We start from the raw sequence: 16,225 nt of genomic DNA, 5'->3' as shown, positions 1-16,225 counted from the left end.
AAAAACTTTGACACAGTAAATATGAAAACAAGACTCTCGCTGCTTCTGAAACGTGTGGAATCAAAGAAAATGCAAAGGATTTGCTCGTGGAAAAGTGTGACGGTGACAGTTACTGAAATAATGAGGTGTGATCGGTTTGTCATTAAAAGCAGACCACAGTATGTCCTCTTGATAAATGCAGTAAGATGAAGACCACCTCTCTTAGAGGTCAGATCACTGACCTTTCTGCGGGTTTGGGGGTTGAGATCAGAGCAGCAGTGTTCATGTCTGCAGCTCTCCTGTTGCAGCTGCAGTGTTTGTATTTGAAGGAACAGACTCACAACACATTTGTTTGGATATGAGCTCGAGTGTGCCGACATGTCGTAGCAGTTACACAAGTATCACTGTGTTTCAATGTGTTTCTTTTCATGTCTGTGGCGGTGTGCACGTGGCCTTGTGCAACTGCACATATGCCTTACATATCTGGCAGTAAGTTGGTGTGTGTGTGTGTGTGTGTGTGTGTGTGTGTGTGTGTGTGTGTGTTCTGTGCTCTTTGAACTGCAGGTCAGGAATGCAGCTGCTCTCAGCGTGAAGTTGACTGTGGCGGAGTCTGTGCATTCTCAACACAGTCAGGAGTCCAGAGTGAAGCAGATTAACCTTCACTACACTCACCTGGACAATGCATACACACACTGTCTACACAGGGACCTGAACATGTACCTCTGATCAACCCAAACGTTCTGCTTAAATTTCTCCTTAGAAAATGATTTTCATACAATATTTAGTTTGTGCTTGTTCCAGCGTTTCACTGGAGCTACAGTATATGATACTTAAATTTGATATTCAAACACGGCTGCACATTTAGTTCAAATGAAAATACCGCAAATACAACCATACTGGAATATTTTCTAATGACAATTACTGCTTTTTTCCCGGCTATGTTTACATATAAGAAAGAACTGATTGTTGTTGTGAATTGTATTATCAGAAACTGATAATTATAGTAACCAAAATACTGTAAAAATCCAGCTTTACATATTTGCTATCTTTAGGTACATAAAGTTACACCCACCTGTGGGGCAGTCAGTGTATGTGCATTAACAGTATCATGGAGGGAATTTGCGAAATGAAATGAAAATATTTCACATATGAGCAATTAAACGGCTAAAAAGGTGTATTTACATCATCAAGGAATGAAGTGAAAATGCAGCTTTTCTCATTCACAGACACAGGACTTCTGTAGCCATGGTAAGAACATGAGACAGCGAGACAGACATACTTTTATGATATGATAGGTTTGACCAGTTGAAACCCCTTGAAGGCTGTTGGAGCTGCTGCATTGTGATTACCTGTTCAGCAGAGATTCACATTTCTGCTTCTGTAATCTTCTCAAGTGAGCAGAAGAGGAGAGAAGAGTATTAGATCAGGTTCATCTTCATCTGCTAAAAACTAAACTGCTGCAAGAGCTCACTTTTTGCTTCTGTTTTTAGAGAATGACAGAAACATCGCCTACAGCTGATGTAGAACTCAACAGCCACAGGCGTTTCATGTTTTTTGTACATTCCCTGAGTTTGACCCCAGTTTGAGACTGAATCAGTTCTCTGTAAATGTTGGACTGAATATTAGTCTGAATGTGTTTTAACTGCATTAGCTGTTGTGTAGAGGAATTTGAAAACTGGGGTTAAACTTTAACTCTGAGGAGTAACTCCGGGCGAACAAGCACATGAGCACATGACTCCCTGCTCCTTCCTCATTAGCCCCACTGCCCTTTGGCCCAGAGGCCAGAGAGGAAAAATCATCTTCTCCTCTCTCCTTCCCCTCTCTCTCTCTCTCTCTCTCTCTCTCCCCCTCTCTCACAACACTCTCTCCATCCTCAGGCCTTTGACCTCGAGCGAATGACGGAGCAATTTAAAATAAACAAGGCAGTGGAACCTGCCAAAGAAAAACATCTGCTGGGGTGACTCAAGAGCAACACGCAGTGTCCAATCAATATTTGCCCTCCTCCCCGCCCAGGACCTGCTGGAGGTGGTGGGAAACTTCCCATTTGGTGTGTGTTTGTTGTCATTCAAATCAGCTATCTAGTGTTTTCTGTGAACAAGGTCTCAACCCATTGTTTGAAGAGGAGTCAATAGACGTATTTAGGTACTGTAATGGCAGTGGAGCCTTTTTTTCCTGTTTGTCTGCTGTAAAGATAAGAGACATTATTGAATGAAACTGATGTTAGACTGAGATGGAAAATAAGCCTTGGCTTTACTCTGACTCAACCTCTTGATCCCTGACATTCACAATAATCCTATTCCTTTTTTCTCTTTCAACACCTTTTGGCAACACACTGTATATATTTTAAACCTTGGAAAAACAGCTGCTTGTTCTCTCATCCAGCAGACGCACAGCAACATTGACTGCCTTTGTTTTTAGCTCATTTTAGCTTTCTTAAAATTCGGTATTTACAATTGTTTTATTTGTGTGCTTGATGTTGTATTGTCCTCTTTCAAACTTGTAGGTCTCCATTGAAAAAGAGGTTTCTGACCTTAATGGGATTAACCTTGTTAATTAAGGTCAAATGAAACAAAATAAATGATCATTTAGAAGCTCTGTTTTGATCTCCATCAAACACATTGGGGAAATACTGTAGGTCTTAGCACTTAAGTTGGTAAATGCTCCACTCTTTCTTATTTGGTGCTGAGCAGGTAGAGCACAGTGGGTTTATCAGCCGCCTGCTGTGGCCAAAAGTAAAGCTGATGAGCAGTGAGAGTGAAACAAAACAGAATGAGCTGAAAGATGCTGAAACACTCAGTGGAGCAGACGGGAACTGCAGATAACCGTTCTGTGGGTTCATCACTGCAAGTGACACTTTTGACAGTACATGTGCTGTAGTCATTTGACTCATTGTTAACTATAAATTTCCCGTTTACCAGTGTTAGTTGACTCCCAGTAAAAGCAATGAATCGTCACCAGGCAGCACATGTGTTTATTGTCCAACATAAGTGAAAGTTCAGCAGACTCCACTTGCAAATTTTGACCTTGTGTCTACTGTGATGCTATTGTTCCCACTTATCACATAAAGTTTAAATATTCAAAATATATTCAAATGCAGATTTTCTATGGCAGCCACTCAAGTTCATCAAGTGAAATGTTTGAGGTTGATTTGTGTGGAAAGCCATCGTGATCATAATTGCTTTTATGCATTGTTTTCTAATCATAATGTAATAATACATCACAACAGTCACAGTGCTTTCAGTACAGGTGTATTCAACAAGACTCCTGGAAATCCTGAGTTTATTTTAAAATTAAGCTCTGATGATTTGAACTGTGATTGTGCAGACATTGTAAGTTTGTAATTATAGGACCAGCTGAAGGATCTGTGGGGATGAAGAGGCTAGCGTTACTTAAGACAACTGTTTAGCTCAATGTTGTGCTTCAGATGTAAAATGATTACCATTGACAGGCTGTCAATATGTTGTCAGTGGATAGCCCATCTGAAAGTTGAACTTCTTTGCTTTTAGCATCCAAGAGGCCTGACATTTTCAGACAGGGCATTAACCTAACGCTTTCTGCAGCCACAACAATTTGATCAAGTTCCCCTTCACCAGCTTCAATCTCTTGTAAATCTGTGTCCAATCTGTTGCTCCCTGATTGCGCCCTCTCCTATCAGCCAGACATTGCCTATAGGTCAACGAAGGTGCTTAGGATGACAGAAAATTAACCTAATCAGCTCAGTGAAGACGACTCAAATGCTTTAACAGGATTAGGCCAAGGCCACTCCCCCAGCCATCTTTCCCCTCTAAACACCTTATTGCTGTAATCTACCGTACACAAGCTGACGAGTTGAGTGACCTCATTAGCTCATCTGCTCTGCAGGTTTTTGTTGTTGGTCTGGACACTCATCTGTTGTGTGTTCAACTCCCACTAAAAAACACCCAGACTGTCAGTTTCCTACAACAGGGTGGCGTCATTATGGAAGATTCATCTCAGCTGAGTGTTAGGTTTCATTCAGGTGTGAACTGAAAAATTGGAAAAACATACATTCCTCTGAAAAGCTGAGAGGTGCCCTAGAGGTTTGGAGATTTAATACATCAACTATGAACCACAACATTCCTCTTTCAAGTCTGGCCAGGGACCATTGTCACACGTAATTCTCCATATCTCATTCCCCTCATTCATTGTGATCTTTCTACTGTCTGATCAGAAAATTCTATCAGAAATGCAGCATTGAAAATTGGAATAGAAAACAATTTTGTGCAGTGTCCTGTGCCCTAATACATAATTTCTTGCATAAATCATGATATAAAAACAAAATAAAGCAAGGCCTTCGTATGTCACCCAGGCACATAGTCTACCTAATGCTGAGAGTGTTAGTTGTAAACATTTTAAATGTCAAAGTTTCAGGAATTACAACAAGAAAATATTAATATTATAGCTTGATCTACATTGCGGCATCGATCCAATAGGATGAATTTCCGGGAATCAAACAACTTTCTCAACCTACTGACAAGCGTGCGTGCGTGCGATCCTATAATAGGATCTTAAGCATGCAAATGCATTTTCAACGGACAACAATAATATCCAACAAGACTTCACTCTTCATCCGGGGGCAGTGTAATGCTGAGGTGGCCTGTTGGTTTGAGCTGTTTGCTGTCATTATTTGAGTGGGTGAGAGCACAAAGCGGATGTGATAGGCCGTTTGATTGAGGTCAAATCTCTTTCACACTTCTCCAACGCCGATAGCACCCCATCATCCCGACCTCTCCACGGGCAGACTGGTGTCAGAAAGCTCGGGAGAGAGGTGTCAGGTCAGCATGTCAGCATCCCACAGCACAGAGCATAGAACAGAGAGATATAGAGAGGAGGAGGAGATGAGAGGGGATATGGAGTGGCTGTGACAGGTGAGCTAATGGCTTTGAGAAAGAAAGGGCACGGGGATGAAGGCACAGGCTGTGATCTCTTTATACAGCTACAGAGGGACAACTTATTAAAAAGAGGAACAGATACAGAGAGTAAATGAGTTGACCTAAAACCCCCAGGTCACTGCCCCCCTGCATGTGCTTGTGTGTGTGATTGCTTCCACCCCCACACTGATTGACAGCCTCTGTCATTGTCTAATAATGCTTTGGGTATTTTTCCCAGGCACTGAAAAACTCTCCTTTCCACAGGCCCGAGCACTGGCTGTTACATGTCGGGGGAAGAAATGTGTCCAGAAATGTGGATCTTAAAATCTACCAGATGAGATTGTTATAGTCTTTATACCTTTCCAAAAAAGTGACCATTTAAATACCAGAATCATTCAGCTCTCATGTGCTTTGTTTGACTTTCTTATCTTACGCAGTCATTAGTGCATATTTACAAAACTGTATTTCAATGCATATTTCATCCCAGACGTATCTGCAATAACTGTATCGTGAGCTAGATTAGATTAAACCATTAACTTTCATGTGGGATCAAGGTTAAACCAATGTGATATTAATTCAACACAGAAATTTAAAAGTGTGTACGAAGAATATTTATTTTAGAGCTATTTAAAAAGCCCCAGCACTTCAGTGAGTTCAAGCAGTGGAATAAGTACATTTACTTAAATACTAGATTGAAGTACAACTTTGAGATATTTGTACTTTACTGCAGTATTTCCATACATCTCAGAATTGTACTATTATTCATAGTATTGTAGTATATAGTATTTACTCCACATTGGTTATGGTAACTAGTTACTTTTCAAATTTAACTTTTTACAAACAAAACATATGATGAGTCACATCACGTCTATGATCAGCAGGAATAATCAAATAACCAAATATTTAAAAGTATATCACTCTCATACACAGTAGCCATTTCTCTTCACTGAGTACTTTAAGTACATTTTGCTTTTATTCTTTTCAATCCAGGACTTTTAGTTGTGATTGAGTATTTGTAAAGTATGGTGTTCCTTCTTTTACTTAAGTAAAAGACCTAAATACTTTTTCACCATGATGCAGTGGCACTGTTAAAATCACGAGACTGAGCAGTAATTATAGATTACCTAAAACACGAAGCTGCAATACTGATGTAGATGCAGTGATGGAAGGAAACAAAATACATTTACTCAAGTATGTCACTTAGTTCCATGCTATTCTTACTTTTACTTTTACTCCAAAGGTAGACGCAAATATAGTAAAATAATAAAATAATTTTTACTAAATGTATTTGACATCTATACTTACAAGATACTTTACATGTTAGTATTTTACATAAATAATCATGATGGGTTCATAAAATACATTGTTACAGATTAAACTAAACTGTATATAAGGTAGTTGCAATTAGCTCCAGCTTAACAAACTACAACAGTAAAATGCTACATTCACAGGAATCTAATACTGTGATATTTAATACAATATCAGTCACTGTAGCCATTTCTCTGAAGAAGTACTTTTATATTGATACTTTTAATACACTTTCTTGAGTAAGATTACTTGGTGTTGATACTTTCACCTTAGTAAAAGACCTGAATACTTCTGTGGATGCACATACACTGAGCAATCATGATTAAAATACCTTTTTCTTTCTGAGACATTTTGTCCCTTTTGATGCAAGAGTCACCCAGAGGTTACAACAGTCATGTCATCTAAAAAAACCTTTGAAAGGCTCAGAAGCTCAACACAGACCTTAGAGAGAGGGAACACAAAATGGAACGATAATTGTATCATCTGCTCTAATGGCAGCTATTACAACAATAGCGGTGGTGACCTGGAGGTATGGGGGCAGTGCGGAGGACAGGCCCTCTGCGGTGACCTCTGCTCGGGAAAGGGCAAGCTCGGGCAAGAGTCAGGGCGTCGGGGGCTCGCCACCTCGTCTGGCACTATGAACCCTCCATTCACCGGCTAACACAACAGCCAGGCATCGCTGTGACCCTTGGGGGTGTGACACTCAACCTTTGCCTTAACCTCCTGACCGCCGGTCACAGCTGCAGCTGACCGGCTCGGGCAGGTCAGGGCACAGGGTCGGCTGGAGGGGGGAGAGGGGGCAAAGATGATTGAGAGATGAGCGGGGAGAGAAGATGGAGGGAGAGGGTTAAAGGCGGAGAAACTGAGGTGTATGTAAGATGTAAAGAGTAAAAGATGGCTATGAGGAGAAGGTAAGAAATAAGCTGGTGGGGTTGTAAAGGGTTGGTTCACTCAAATTATAAAAAAACAAACTATGAGTTTTTTTATTTTTTTTATTTTTAGATTTGTCCATGTGTTAAGATATTGTTACACTTGCCATAAGGATAAGGCAGATGTTATTCTATATTTTTCTAAAATCATCAAGGCCAACATTAATCCAGTGACTCCCAGTGTGGGGTCAGGACTTCACAGAATAAATCTGAGGGATTTTGAGATTATTAACAAGATTGGAAATAAGGAAATAAACATTTTCTGCTGCAAAAATTGTTTGATTTTGTCAGACTTCACTCTAATGCTCACTTCTTTATTGTGACAGTGAACAGTGTTCTTCATAGTTCTTTGAATGAAACGATCTGAGTTGTACTGCATGTAACTGACATGCAACCTGTGACAAAGCAAAGGGCTCAAAAATAGACAAATCTATGTGCATGGCTAGATACCACCAGAGATAAGTGAGATTTTTTTTCATGATTTGGGTGAAATTACCCTTTAATAGAAATGTAAAGCGTGAAAGGCAGAGAGAGAGAGAGAGAGAGAGAGAGAGAGAGATAGAGAGAGAGAGAGAGAGATAGACAGCGAGATGGAGAGAACTATGAAAGTGCAAAGAAGACAAACGGGCTGGCTGTACATTTTGTGTGCACATCAGCCATTGTTTGGGCCCCATCCCCCTTCTCAGAGCATTGTCACGACAGCACGGCCAGCGAGAGGCTTTATTGAGTCTGCTTGTGCGGGAAAAAGGACATGTGCATTGTCGAGGTCAGTCCCGAGGTCCTCAGTGGGATGAGTCCTTGAATCAACCTCACGCATTCATGACTGCATGACAGCTGTTTCTTTGAAATAAGGAATTCGTTCTGATGCGTGATTCCTGTTGGACAAGTTAAGATCTGGAATCCTGTTCGGTTTACTGGAAACTCACATACTGGGGAATTCATGGCTTTTTCCATGTTCTACTGCCCTACATACTCTAGATTTACTTCTCAAGAGCCAGAACGCCTGAACTGACTGCTGACTACTGGAGAATCACAGAGTCACAAAATAGTCTCTTCCCTCCTCCACTCCACGGCCTCCTCTGCTGTTTTTGGGGCTCCACTCTGGTTGTGGTGACTCTCCGTCATGGCCACCACTTTCTGCTCCAGCCGCCATACCTGCTCCCGATACTTCCTGCGAATCTGCCGATACGAGCTCAAGGCTTTACTGGAACAAAAGACACACACGAGCCCCAGTTCAGTTCATCCACGTTTGCACATGAGCTTCTGTTGGAATGATGATGAACAAAGACAACAGCCTATCAAATACTGTTCTAGAGCTATTTACCTGTGAGCTTGTGTGAGCCGTGCAATCTGCTCTCCATTGTCCCTCCTGTGCGAGGCGCTGTCTGAGAGAGCTGTGCTCAATGAGTCATGGACTAAAGCTAATCTCTTCTTCAGGGCTTGTTCCCTGAAAACAAACATATGATCAGATGAAACAGAAGGGAGAATATACTGTCAAGATATTCTTTTTGCTTGAGGCACTGAAGATATTTCCTCACAGAAATCCTATAAAAATCTATGTAAAGAATCATGAACGCTGTAATGGAGGTGTGTCATTGACCTCAGACAAATGTGATGAGGACTGTTCACAGCAGTGCTTTATTTAGGAGCATTAACAACTTGAGGTCAGGTGAGAAACTGGACTGAAGAACTAGAAGCTCTTTATGTCCAAAGTCTGCATCTCTGCTGATATCGTTCCTAAGCAACAGATCAAACCCAGCAGTGTCTACTGAAACCACGCAACAGACGCCTTAAGGATTCATTTTACACCGACTACAGTCATTAGATATATGTTTTAAATCTTAATCAGATATTACCAGGTGACATTACATTCATCTCAGGGTGGTTCAAGTAATGTTTATCCAATCTATATTTCTATCTTCATAACGGTCAAATTCTGTATTTTCCCTCTTAGACTATTTTACTGATGATTTGTTTTACTGTCACTCTCTCCCATTTCCATACTGCATTGTAATTCTATACACTATATACTGCATAGCAATAGTCACAGTACACTACTTTAGCAGTTAGTATACAAAAAAAATCAAAACCAACTCAACCATTTTACACAAATAGGAAAGATACAATGTGTCACATTGAACTTCAGTCAATTGTGACTGCAAACTTCACAAAGAGAAAGCAAACTCCTTTTTTTTCGTAAGAACTTTTATGTCTCACAACCTCTGCATGGACAGTTTACCTGCACATCAACTGTATTTAGAGTCCTGGGTTTGGGACATACAGAATTCCTCACCTTTGCAGGACGGCCTGGAGCTCTTTCAGAATGGGCCTGGTTCGAGGTCCGGCAATGTCCCCATCACCACCCAGTTTAGCTGTGGTCTCACAGAGCCTCTGAAATATAACATTCATTTAGGATTATCTTTAAAGCTAAAAAAGCCTTTTTCTACTCAATTCTGTAACTATTAGAAAGCATGGTGGGTCCAAACCTTTTCAGCCTGTGACCATCTAAAGTGAAGCAGGTCAACAGTTCAACCAAAGAATGATTTTTCCTCCCTCATAGACATTTTTAGAAGCATGAAGACATAAACATATCTAATATTTACAGAAAAAAATCAACTTTCCTTTGGTAGAAATTTTTTTTTTTGAGGGGAAGAAACATTATTGTTTATTTATTATAAGCCGAGTGGGATGATTTTGGCTAAAATAGTTAACAGGATAAAGTAGAGATCAGATCTGATCATGCGTATCTATAAAACCTGTGAAGAAAGACCACAAAGAAGAAAATAAGTCAGTTTTAGAGTGAGTTTCTAATCCTTGAGGCATTTTTATGCACATCGAGATAGTCTAACATGTGGAGTCTGAAGTCATAGAGAGCTACACATAAAGCCGTGTTAACCTCAAGCAGTTCAGTTCTCCATCATTTGACAAAGATAAAGGTGTGTGGTGCGGCAGAAATCTGTGCTGCAGCGACAGGACAGCCCAGCAGAAGACCTTGTGGAACCAAAATATCCTTCTTGGCCTGGAGGGATTCTGCTTTGGTAGATGTATGATTTCCCATGTGGGACACCCAGATTTGAATCGGGTCTGTCACAGTAGACCAAAGTCCTGCTCCCTCTTGCTCATTTCACCTTGACTTTATATTATTGGAAAATTAAAAAGAAAGAAAAAAAAAAAGCCTATGTTGCTGATGTAAGAGTCTGTCCTACCTGTTGTTCAGTCTTACGATCCTCCTCCAGCTCCTCTCTGAGACTTTCAGGGATGAAAACTCCAGCTGCTTCCTGGGCCTTCTGGGCCATTAAACTCCACTCCAGACACCTCAGGTCTTTCTCTTTCAGGCGGATCAGAGCTCGCAGATCTGACATCTCCTCCTGAACCAAAACAGTTAAACCATAAACCATAGTATATAAAGACTTAAATAATAGAAATATAATAAAATCATAGAGGAGGAATGTCTAAATTAATGGTATAAGCACAAGCTGTAGAAATTTCATCATGACTGGCAGGTTTTACCATCACTAATAGATGATATAATTTGGATTTAATATCGCTGCCATGAATCACCAAAGTAAAAAAAAAAAAGTTGCTTGCAGTGAGCATCATGGGCTGCCGTTTTACAGACCACACAATAAATGTAAGATAATATGAATATGTAATTAATGTACTGATAGGTTAGTGTACACTTTGTGCAGTTCAGGTACAATGCAAGGCAAAGTACAACTGGAACCTTAAAAATACGCTAGCTCCAGGGGGGTCGGGTGTTAAAGGGTTGGATATAATGAGGAAATATATGTTTGTCAATGCCGGGCTTAAAATCAATGCTCAGGATGAATTAAACTGATAATTAAAGGTCACTCAGTTCATGCCTCACTGGCCCTCACTGACCTCTGAGATCTTCCAGCAGTGTCTCTAACACTTCTCTGTATGTACACGCCAAATAATGTGCACCAAACATTTTCTTGCATGTCTTTGCAGCAAACTTTGGGCTGCTTTTTTATTTTTTTATTTAATTATTTTTTCTTCATTTTCTGGCAGAATTTCCACTTTTCCCATAAATCTAAACACAAGCCATGAACGCACAGCCCCTACCCTGACAGAAATGAGTTCGTAGAAGAGGGAAGCCTTCTCCTTCTTCACATCAGGAGGTTTGACGTTATCTTTAACCACATGTCCCCCTCGTGACCCAGCTGGGTGACCGGTTTCAGGGCTCAGTTTGCTCTCCACTCCTGCGCTTGGTTTCGGGAGGCAAATGGCTGCCCGGTCCCTCTTCAGACGCTCAATTTGTTGACGGAGAGCAGCCTCTCGATTCACCAGCTCAGGTGACCTGTGGGGTTATAGGTAGTGAATGGCTAGCCATAAATCTGGTTCAGGAAATGTCCACATTTCAAATGCAAAACTACACTGAGTCATCTCTAATAGCTATTGAAAAATCTAGCCAATATCATGTTGAGGGAAAGAATGATATGTGCAATGTTTGCAAACTTTTAATCTTTCTATCTGTAATTTAAGTCCGTCAGTCTGATCTGTAGTCATCAGCGAGACATAATTTCCTTTCTGTCCATTCCTATGATGTTGCTTGTTGGTGTAACAGTAATTTAAAGCATCACCTCTGCCCTGTGTAACTCCGTGTTTCCGTCTCCTCTGTGACCCCTGCTGTTGAGAAGGAGGTGGACAGCTCTTCAGTTCCCATGTTCCTGAGCTGAGATGATGGACTGTCGGGCTGCTGCCTGTCACCGACAGCCTCTGATAGGAGAACAAAACTGTGAGTCCTACAGTGTGTTTGTGTGTGTGTGTGTGTGTGTGTGTGTGTGTGTCTGTATGAATGACATGCATACCTATTATATATGCAAGTGTCTGAGTGCACTGGGTTGTAGACAGTATTAAAAAAGTGGTATTCAAACACCTGCTGGGTCTGTCTGCAGAGGAATGCTTTGCTGCCTCTTGCTCTCATAAAGTGACAGTAGCTCGCTGTAGGCCTCCTCACACTCCTCACTGTCAATCACAACCACACAAGATGAGAAGAACCCGAATTAACGCTGTTAGAATGCTGACCCGTGCACATCTATTATTTGGACACACGTCAAACAACATTGTAACACTGACAAAGAATATACATATACGTGCAGACAGGTCTTTGTAGTGGTGTGACAGGTGTGTTTTATGTGCATACCAGTATTTGAGAGCCAACTGCAGGGCAGAGCAGTCAGACTCAAGTCTGTTTAGTGTGATAGTGATCTGCTCCGACTCTCCCTTCCTTCGCTCCAGAGCTGCAGTCAGACGTTCATTTCTAGCCTTCAGCCTCTCGATGTACCTGGGATGATGGGAGGGAGGATGAGGGGTTTAAGAGCAAGTACTTTGTTTCACAAATCAGTTTAATTATACAAATAATAAAGCTGCTGTGGAGGAGGAAACACTTTTACTGTATTGGTTGAGTGAAGCCTCAGCCAGTCACTAGTTTCTGGCTATTTGGATATTCAGTGTAATTATTCCAGTCAAATAAGTGTCAAAGTTGAATAGGTCACTGCTCAAAATGTAAACAAAAAACATAAAGAAAAAAAATAAATTACAATTATTTTTTCATGATATGAATCTTGGATGGTCACTAACTGGACTAAATAACTTACAGTTCACATGCACTGTGATTACTTTTGACTTATTTACAGACTTATTACAGACAAAGGTCAATAAATTTAATACAAGTCTTCCTCCACAGTATGCCGGAGCTGATTCTTTCTCACTTTAAAAACGTCCCAGGCTGCTCCTCAGACTCACCTGTTCAGTCGTTCTGTCTCGGACTCCAGGCTGATGGGGCTGGGACAAGGACTGCCAGAGTTTACAGAGCCCAGTGGAGAGCCATCTCCCCCAGCAGACAGAGGTGTCGGACCTCTGGCTGTTCTTCTGTGGAGTAAAGGAGAACCAGGAAAGGGAGGAGAGGCCAAGTCTGGACTAAGAGGCCCAGCAGTGGGACGGTAGGAAGGAGAGCGACTGCCTGACCTCCAGGCCTTATGGAGACCAGCCAGCTGAAAGACAAGAGAGAGGGTACTACATTTATTATTGTCTCAACACACAGAATCAACCACATTATTGTTTATTTCAAACATCGCTATGACTGAAAACTCAAAGCCAGAGGAGGGTCAAACTGAATTATATTATAAGATCTAGTCTTTGGCTTCATAAATTGTACTCATTGTTCATCTTATTGGCATTTTTATATTTTGCCTTCAACCATTCATAAAAAATAACTGATGGAGGAGTAACTCCCACCTTGTTCTTCTCCTCCTCCATCTGGCTGATTGTGTTTTGTGCTCTCTCCAGCTCCTCCTGGTGACTGTGAGAGGTGCTTCTGAGAGCAGAGTCATGTTTCTCCAGATCCACGGTGTCCCTCTGATACTGGTCCTTTGGCAGGGCTGACGGGCACGATATCCCAAACTCTTTTTCCATCTCCTCCAACATCTGCAACCAGTGAGCCAACATTACTAAAGGGGCTGATGGGAATCTAGAGAGAGCCAGTAACATTTTTTCTGTTCAACTGAGACAGCAATGCCTAATCTGTTTATGACATTTTTGGACATTTTTTTTAAAAAGCTAAAACTAAAAGATTGTGTAGATCAAGTTGGTTTTGAAATATCTGTCAGTAAATTTGACCTAACATTAGTCTTTTTGTCTAATGTGCAGAGGTAATAACAAAAATTCAAACATGTCATTGAACCATGATGAACTTGCTGCTGCATTAACACCTGAGCTGCTTTAACCCAGCTCTCCTGTGCTGCTCTCAGATGCTCTTCTTGCTTGTCCTGGTCAGAAGCTGTGATGGGAGCGGCCCAGGTCCTTCTACAGCTGATGGAGTCCTCCACTGATGATAAAACCTCCTGCAGCTTTGTCCACACTACACCACTGCCCCCTAGAGGATGTAAAGTAGAGGTCCAGTCAATCATAGACGAAGTGAGAGACAGTTATGTATTTTATGTGCAGGAATAGCATCTTCCTTTTAATAGGAAAATATAAAAGTTTATTTCCCCATTCCAATCTCACTGTGTTTTTCCTCAAGATATTTTACAGACTTAGACCGAATATTTAAAATAATGCATCAGCTGTTCTTTTGGACATTGTTTCTTGTCTTGCCTGCTGGGAGGAAAGATCACCTACATACAGTTCAGCTGCACAGGATCAAAGGATGAGGTCTACTGAACAAAGACAAAGTAACACAGTGCTGGTGCCAACCTCGGTCAATCAGTGCAGGTTTAGATGTGGCAGCAGAGACAGCATGTCTCTCTGGGCTGCTTCTGACCAGTCTGTGAGACAAAAGGTCAGGAACCAAAGGCCTGCATGGGCCTGGTGGTCTCAGGTCCCCTGGTTCACTGCAGAGGAAGAGTAGAGAACATTTCTGCCCGTAAATACCTCTGTGATCATGTGGAGACAAGCTATAAGGTGAACAATATGTTGTTTATTGAAGGGAAGATATATAAGAATATACAATAGTCATGGTCCCACAAACATTTGAATTCAGAGTCAAGCCAAGCACATTATTTCAGACTTAATTTATGGACGTTATTAGCGCCAAAGTTAAATACATCGCTGCTGTTACATGTCTCATCACACACGTCATTAATGTTACCTCGGTGCCTTTAATGACCCCATCTTCTTGTTCAGTTCAGCGATGATGCTGAGCAGTGTGCCCACCTCCGCCTCACACTGAGCCAAATCTGCTGGTGAAGGCTCGAGGTTTGCTGTGGAGTCGGAGCCCTCAGGGTCAAAGGTCATATGGTCAATCACCTCCCTGTCACACCCTGACCCAGTATCCAGGCTGTCACATCTGACCAGGCTGGAATCCTGCAGAAGCATGGGGAGGTGTGTGGATAATTTAGATTGTAAGGCAATAAAATCACTGCCGAATACATACGGAATAATCATTCACTGACGAGTGGCTCATGTTTAATATTGCCTCAGTATGTATCAACATTAAAAATCTGTTATGGTCTTGATCCAGACATTGTTGCTGTATTGTTTAGCCGCTATTGTTTTGAGCAGCGGAAAAGGAGGAAGTTAAAACATCCTGAGATCCAACTTCCTGCTTAGCAAATATTTTTGGAGCAGACCATCTTTTGTTTTTCACAAAGACGGTAGGTTAAATGCCTAAAAACCATGAAATTAGCAAACAAAAGATCACTATTTTATACTGCCATAAATTATGTATGATGCCTATAAATATTCCAAAATGATACAATTTTCAACATCCATCTTTTAAACACATGGATTTCAACTTACAATATACTGAGCAGACAATAGTTCACAACATATTTCATATCCTTTACACTACTCCGTCAGTTGCAGATGGGCTATCGTAACATGCACTCGGCAAAAGCACCTTGGATAGTTTGCAAGAAAAACACTAACATTTACAATGTATGGCAATTGAGTATCTCAACTTCCCTTGAGTAATTGAACGTAGGGAGGATAATGTCAGTAAAATCACTCATCAAAAATTCTGATACTAATTGACACTGGTCAGAAAATGTACAACTTTGATACAAAGAGCTATAATTCTGTAAACAGTAGTCATTATTTTGTAGACAGTCTGCATCTGTTTAAGGCATTTCACACTGTGACACATTTGATCTTCATTACAATCTCAGACTTTGTCAAGTATACCAGTGCTTCAGGTCATGCAACACCCCTTATGTTAAGTGACATATTTTGAAGGTAAACACAGGGACTCTTCATCACAACTTACCTCCATACTTCTTGATCTTGATGCCTGCAGCAGTGATTGAGCTCCTCATGTGATGTTGACTGCCTACAATTAAACATTTGATAAAATGAGGAGGTGTTTTCTGCTAGTTTGATCTGCTGTAATTATATTTTCCAATAGTCAGTCAGTCGCTGCGACAGTCTGCTTTCTGCATGTCTGCCTGTTTACTGGGATGAATGAAGTAAGTGGAAAACACTTAGACAGTCATCCCCACCCATTCCGTCACGTTGTGTCCTTTCCTGTTTTGTCCACAGTTAACTTCCATGCTTTTTTAGTAGACAATGACCAGTGTGTGAACTCTGCATATCCAGAGCTGCTCTCAAAACGCCTCACTACGTTTTATGTTTTCCTGCTGACAAATAAACAGACGCGAG

General features: G+C 41.1%; 1 protein-coding gene and 1 long non-coding RNA gene across 4 annotated transcripts in view; one reads left to right on the top strand and one right to left on the bottom strand.

Annotated features, from left to right (window-relative positions):
• Window positions 1-15,084, top strand: part of LOC147819136 (uncharacterized) — a 20,558-nt gene extending 5,474 nt beyond the window's left edge. The window contains exons 3-7 of one of the 3 annotated variants that reach the window (XR_015437233.1): window positions 11,767-11,864; window positions 12,904-13,141; window positions 13,418-13,564; window positions 13,879-14,044; window positions 14,753-15,084. This is a non-coding gene — a long non-coding RNA (uncharacterized LOC147819136). Of the gene's footprint in view, window positions 1-11,766; window positions 11,865-12,856; window positions 13,142-13,417; window positions 13,565-13,878; window positions 14,127-14,752 lie in introns of those variants that run through there. The other 2 variants (XR_015437232.1, XR_015437234.1) reach the window with 2 other exon arrangements.
• Window positions 5,465-16,225, bottom strand: ushbp1 (Usher syndrome 1C binding protein 1). The gene is made up of 14 exons (XM_023406041.2): window positions 15,834-16,225; window positions 14,718-14,932; window positions 14,324-14,460; window positions 13,840-14,003; window positions 13,367-13,555; window positions 12,875-13,122; window positions 12,273-12,413; window positions 12,006-12,094; window positions 11,710-11,845; window positions 11,192-11,426; window positions 10,312-10,473; window positions 9,399-9,496; window positions 8,430-8,552; window positions 5,465-8,309 (listed from the first exon to the last, which is right to left on the bottom strand). The coding sequence occupies exons 1-14, from the start codon at window positions 15,837-15,839 to the stop codon at window positions 8,144-8,146; spliced, it is 2,109 nt and encodes a 702-aa protein (XP_023261809.1). The 5' UTR covers window positions 15,840-16,225; the 3' UTR covers window positions 5,465-8,143.

The sequence above is a fragment of the Seriola lalandi genome, unplaced genomic scaffold (assembly GCF_002814215.2).
Source record: "Seriola lalandi dorsalis isolate HSWRI2012SDOR001 ecotype SW California unplaced genomic scaffold, Sedor1 jcf7180002054293, whole genome shotgun sequence".
Lineage (NCBI taxonomy): Eukaryota > Metazoa > Chordata > Actinopteri > Carangiformes > Carangidae > Seriola > Seriola lalandi.
The sequence above is the reverse complement of the archived record's forward strand: the minus strand, read 5'-3'. Positions and strand labels throughout refer to the sequence as shown.

Bases quoted from the DNA above. Each gene is read 5' to 3' on its own strand.
- ushbp1 (XM_023406041.2), bottom strand. The intron at 12,095-12,272 runs GTATGCACATAA...TGTGATTGACAG, and splicing joins CAGTTGGCTCTCAAATACTG to TGAGGAGTGTGAGGAGGCCT. The intron at 8,553-9,398 runs GTGAGGAATTCT...GTTTGTTTTCAG, and splicing joins CTCCAGGCCGTCCTGCAAAG to GGAACAAGCCCTGAAGAAGA.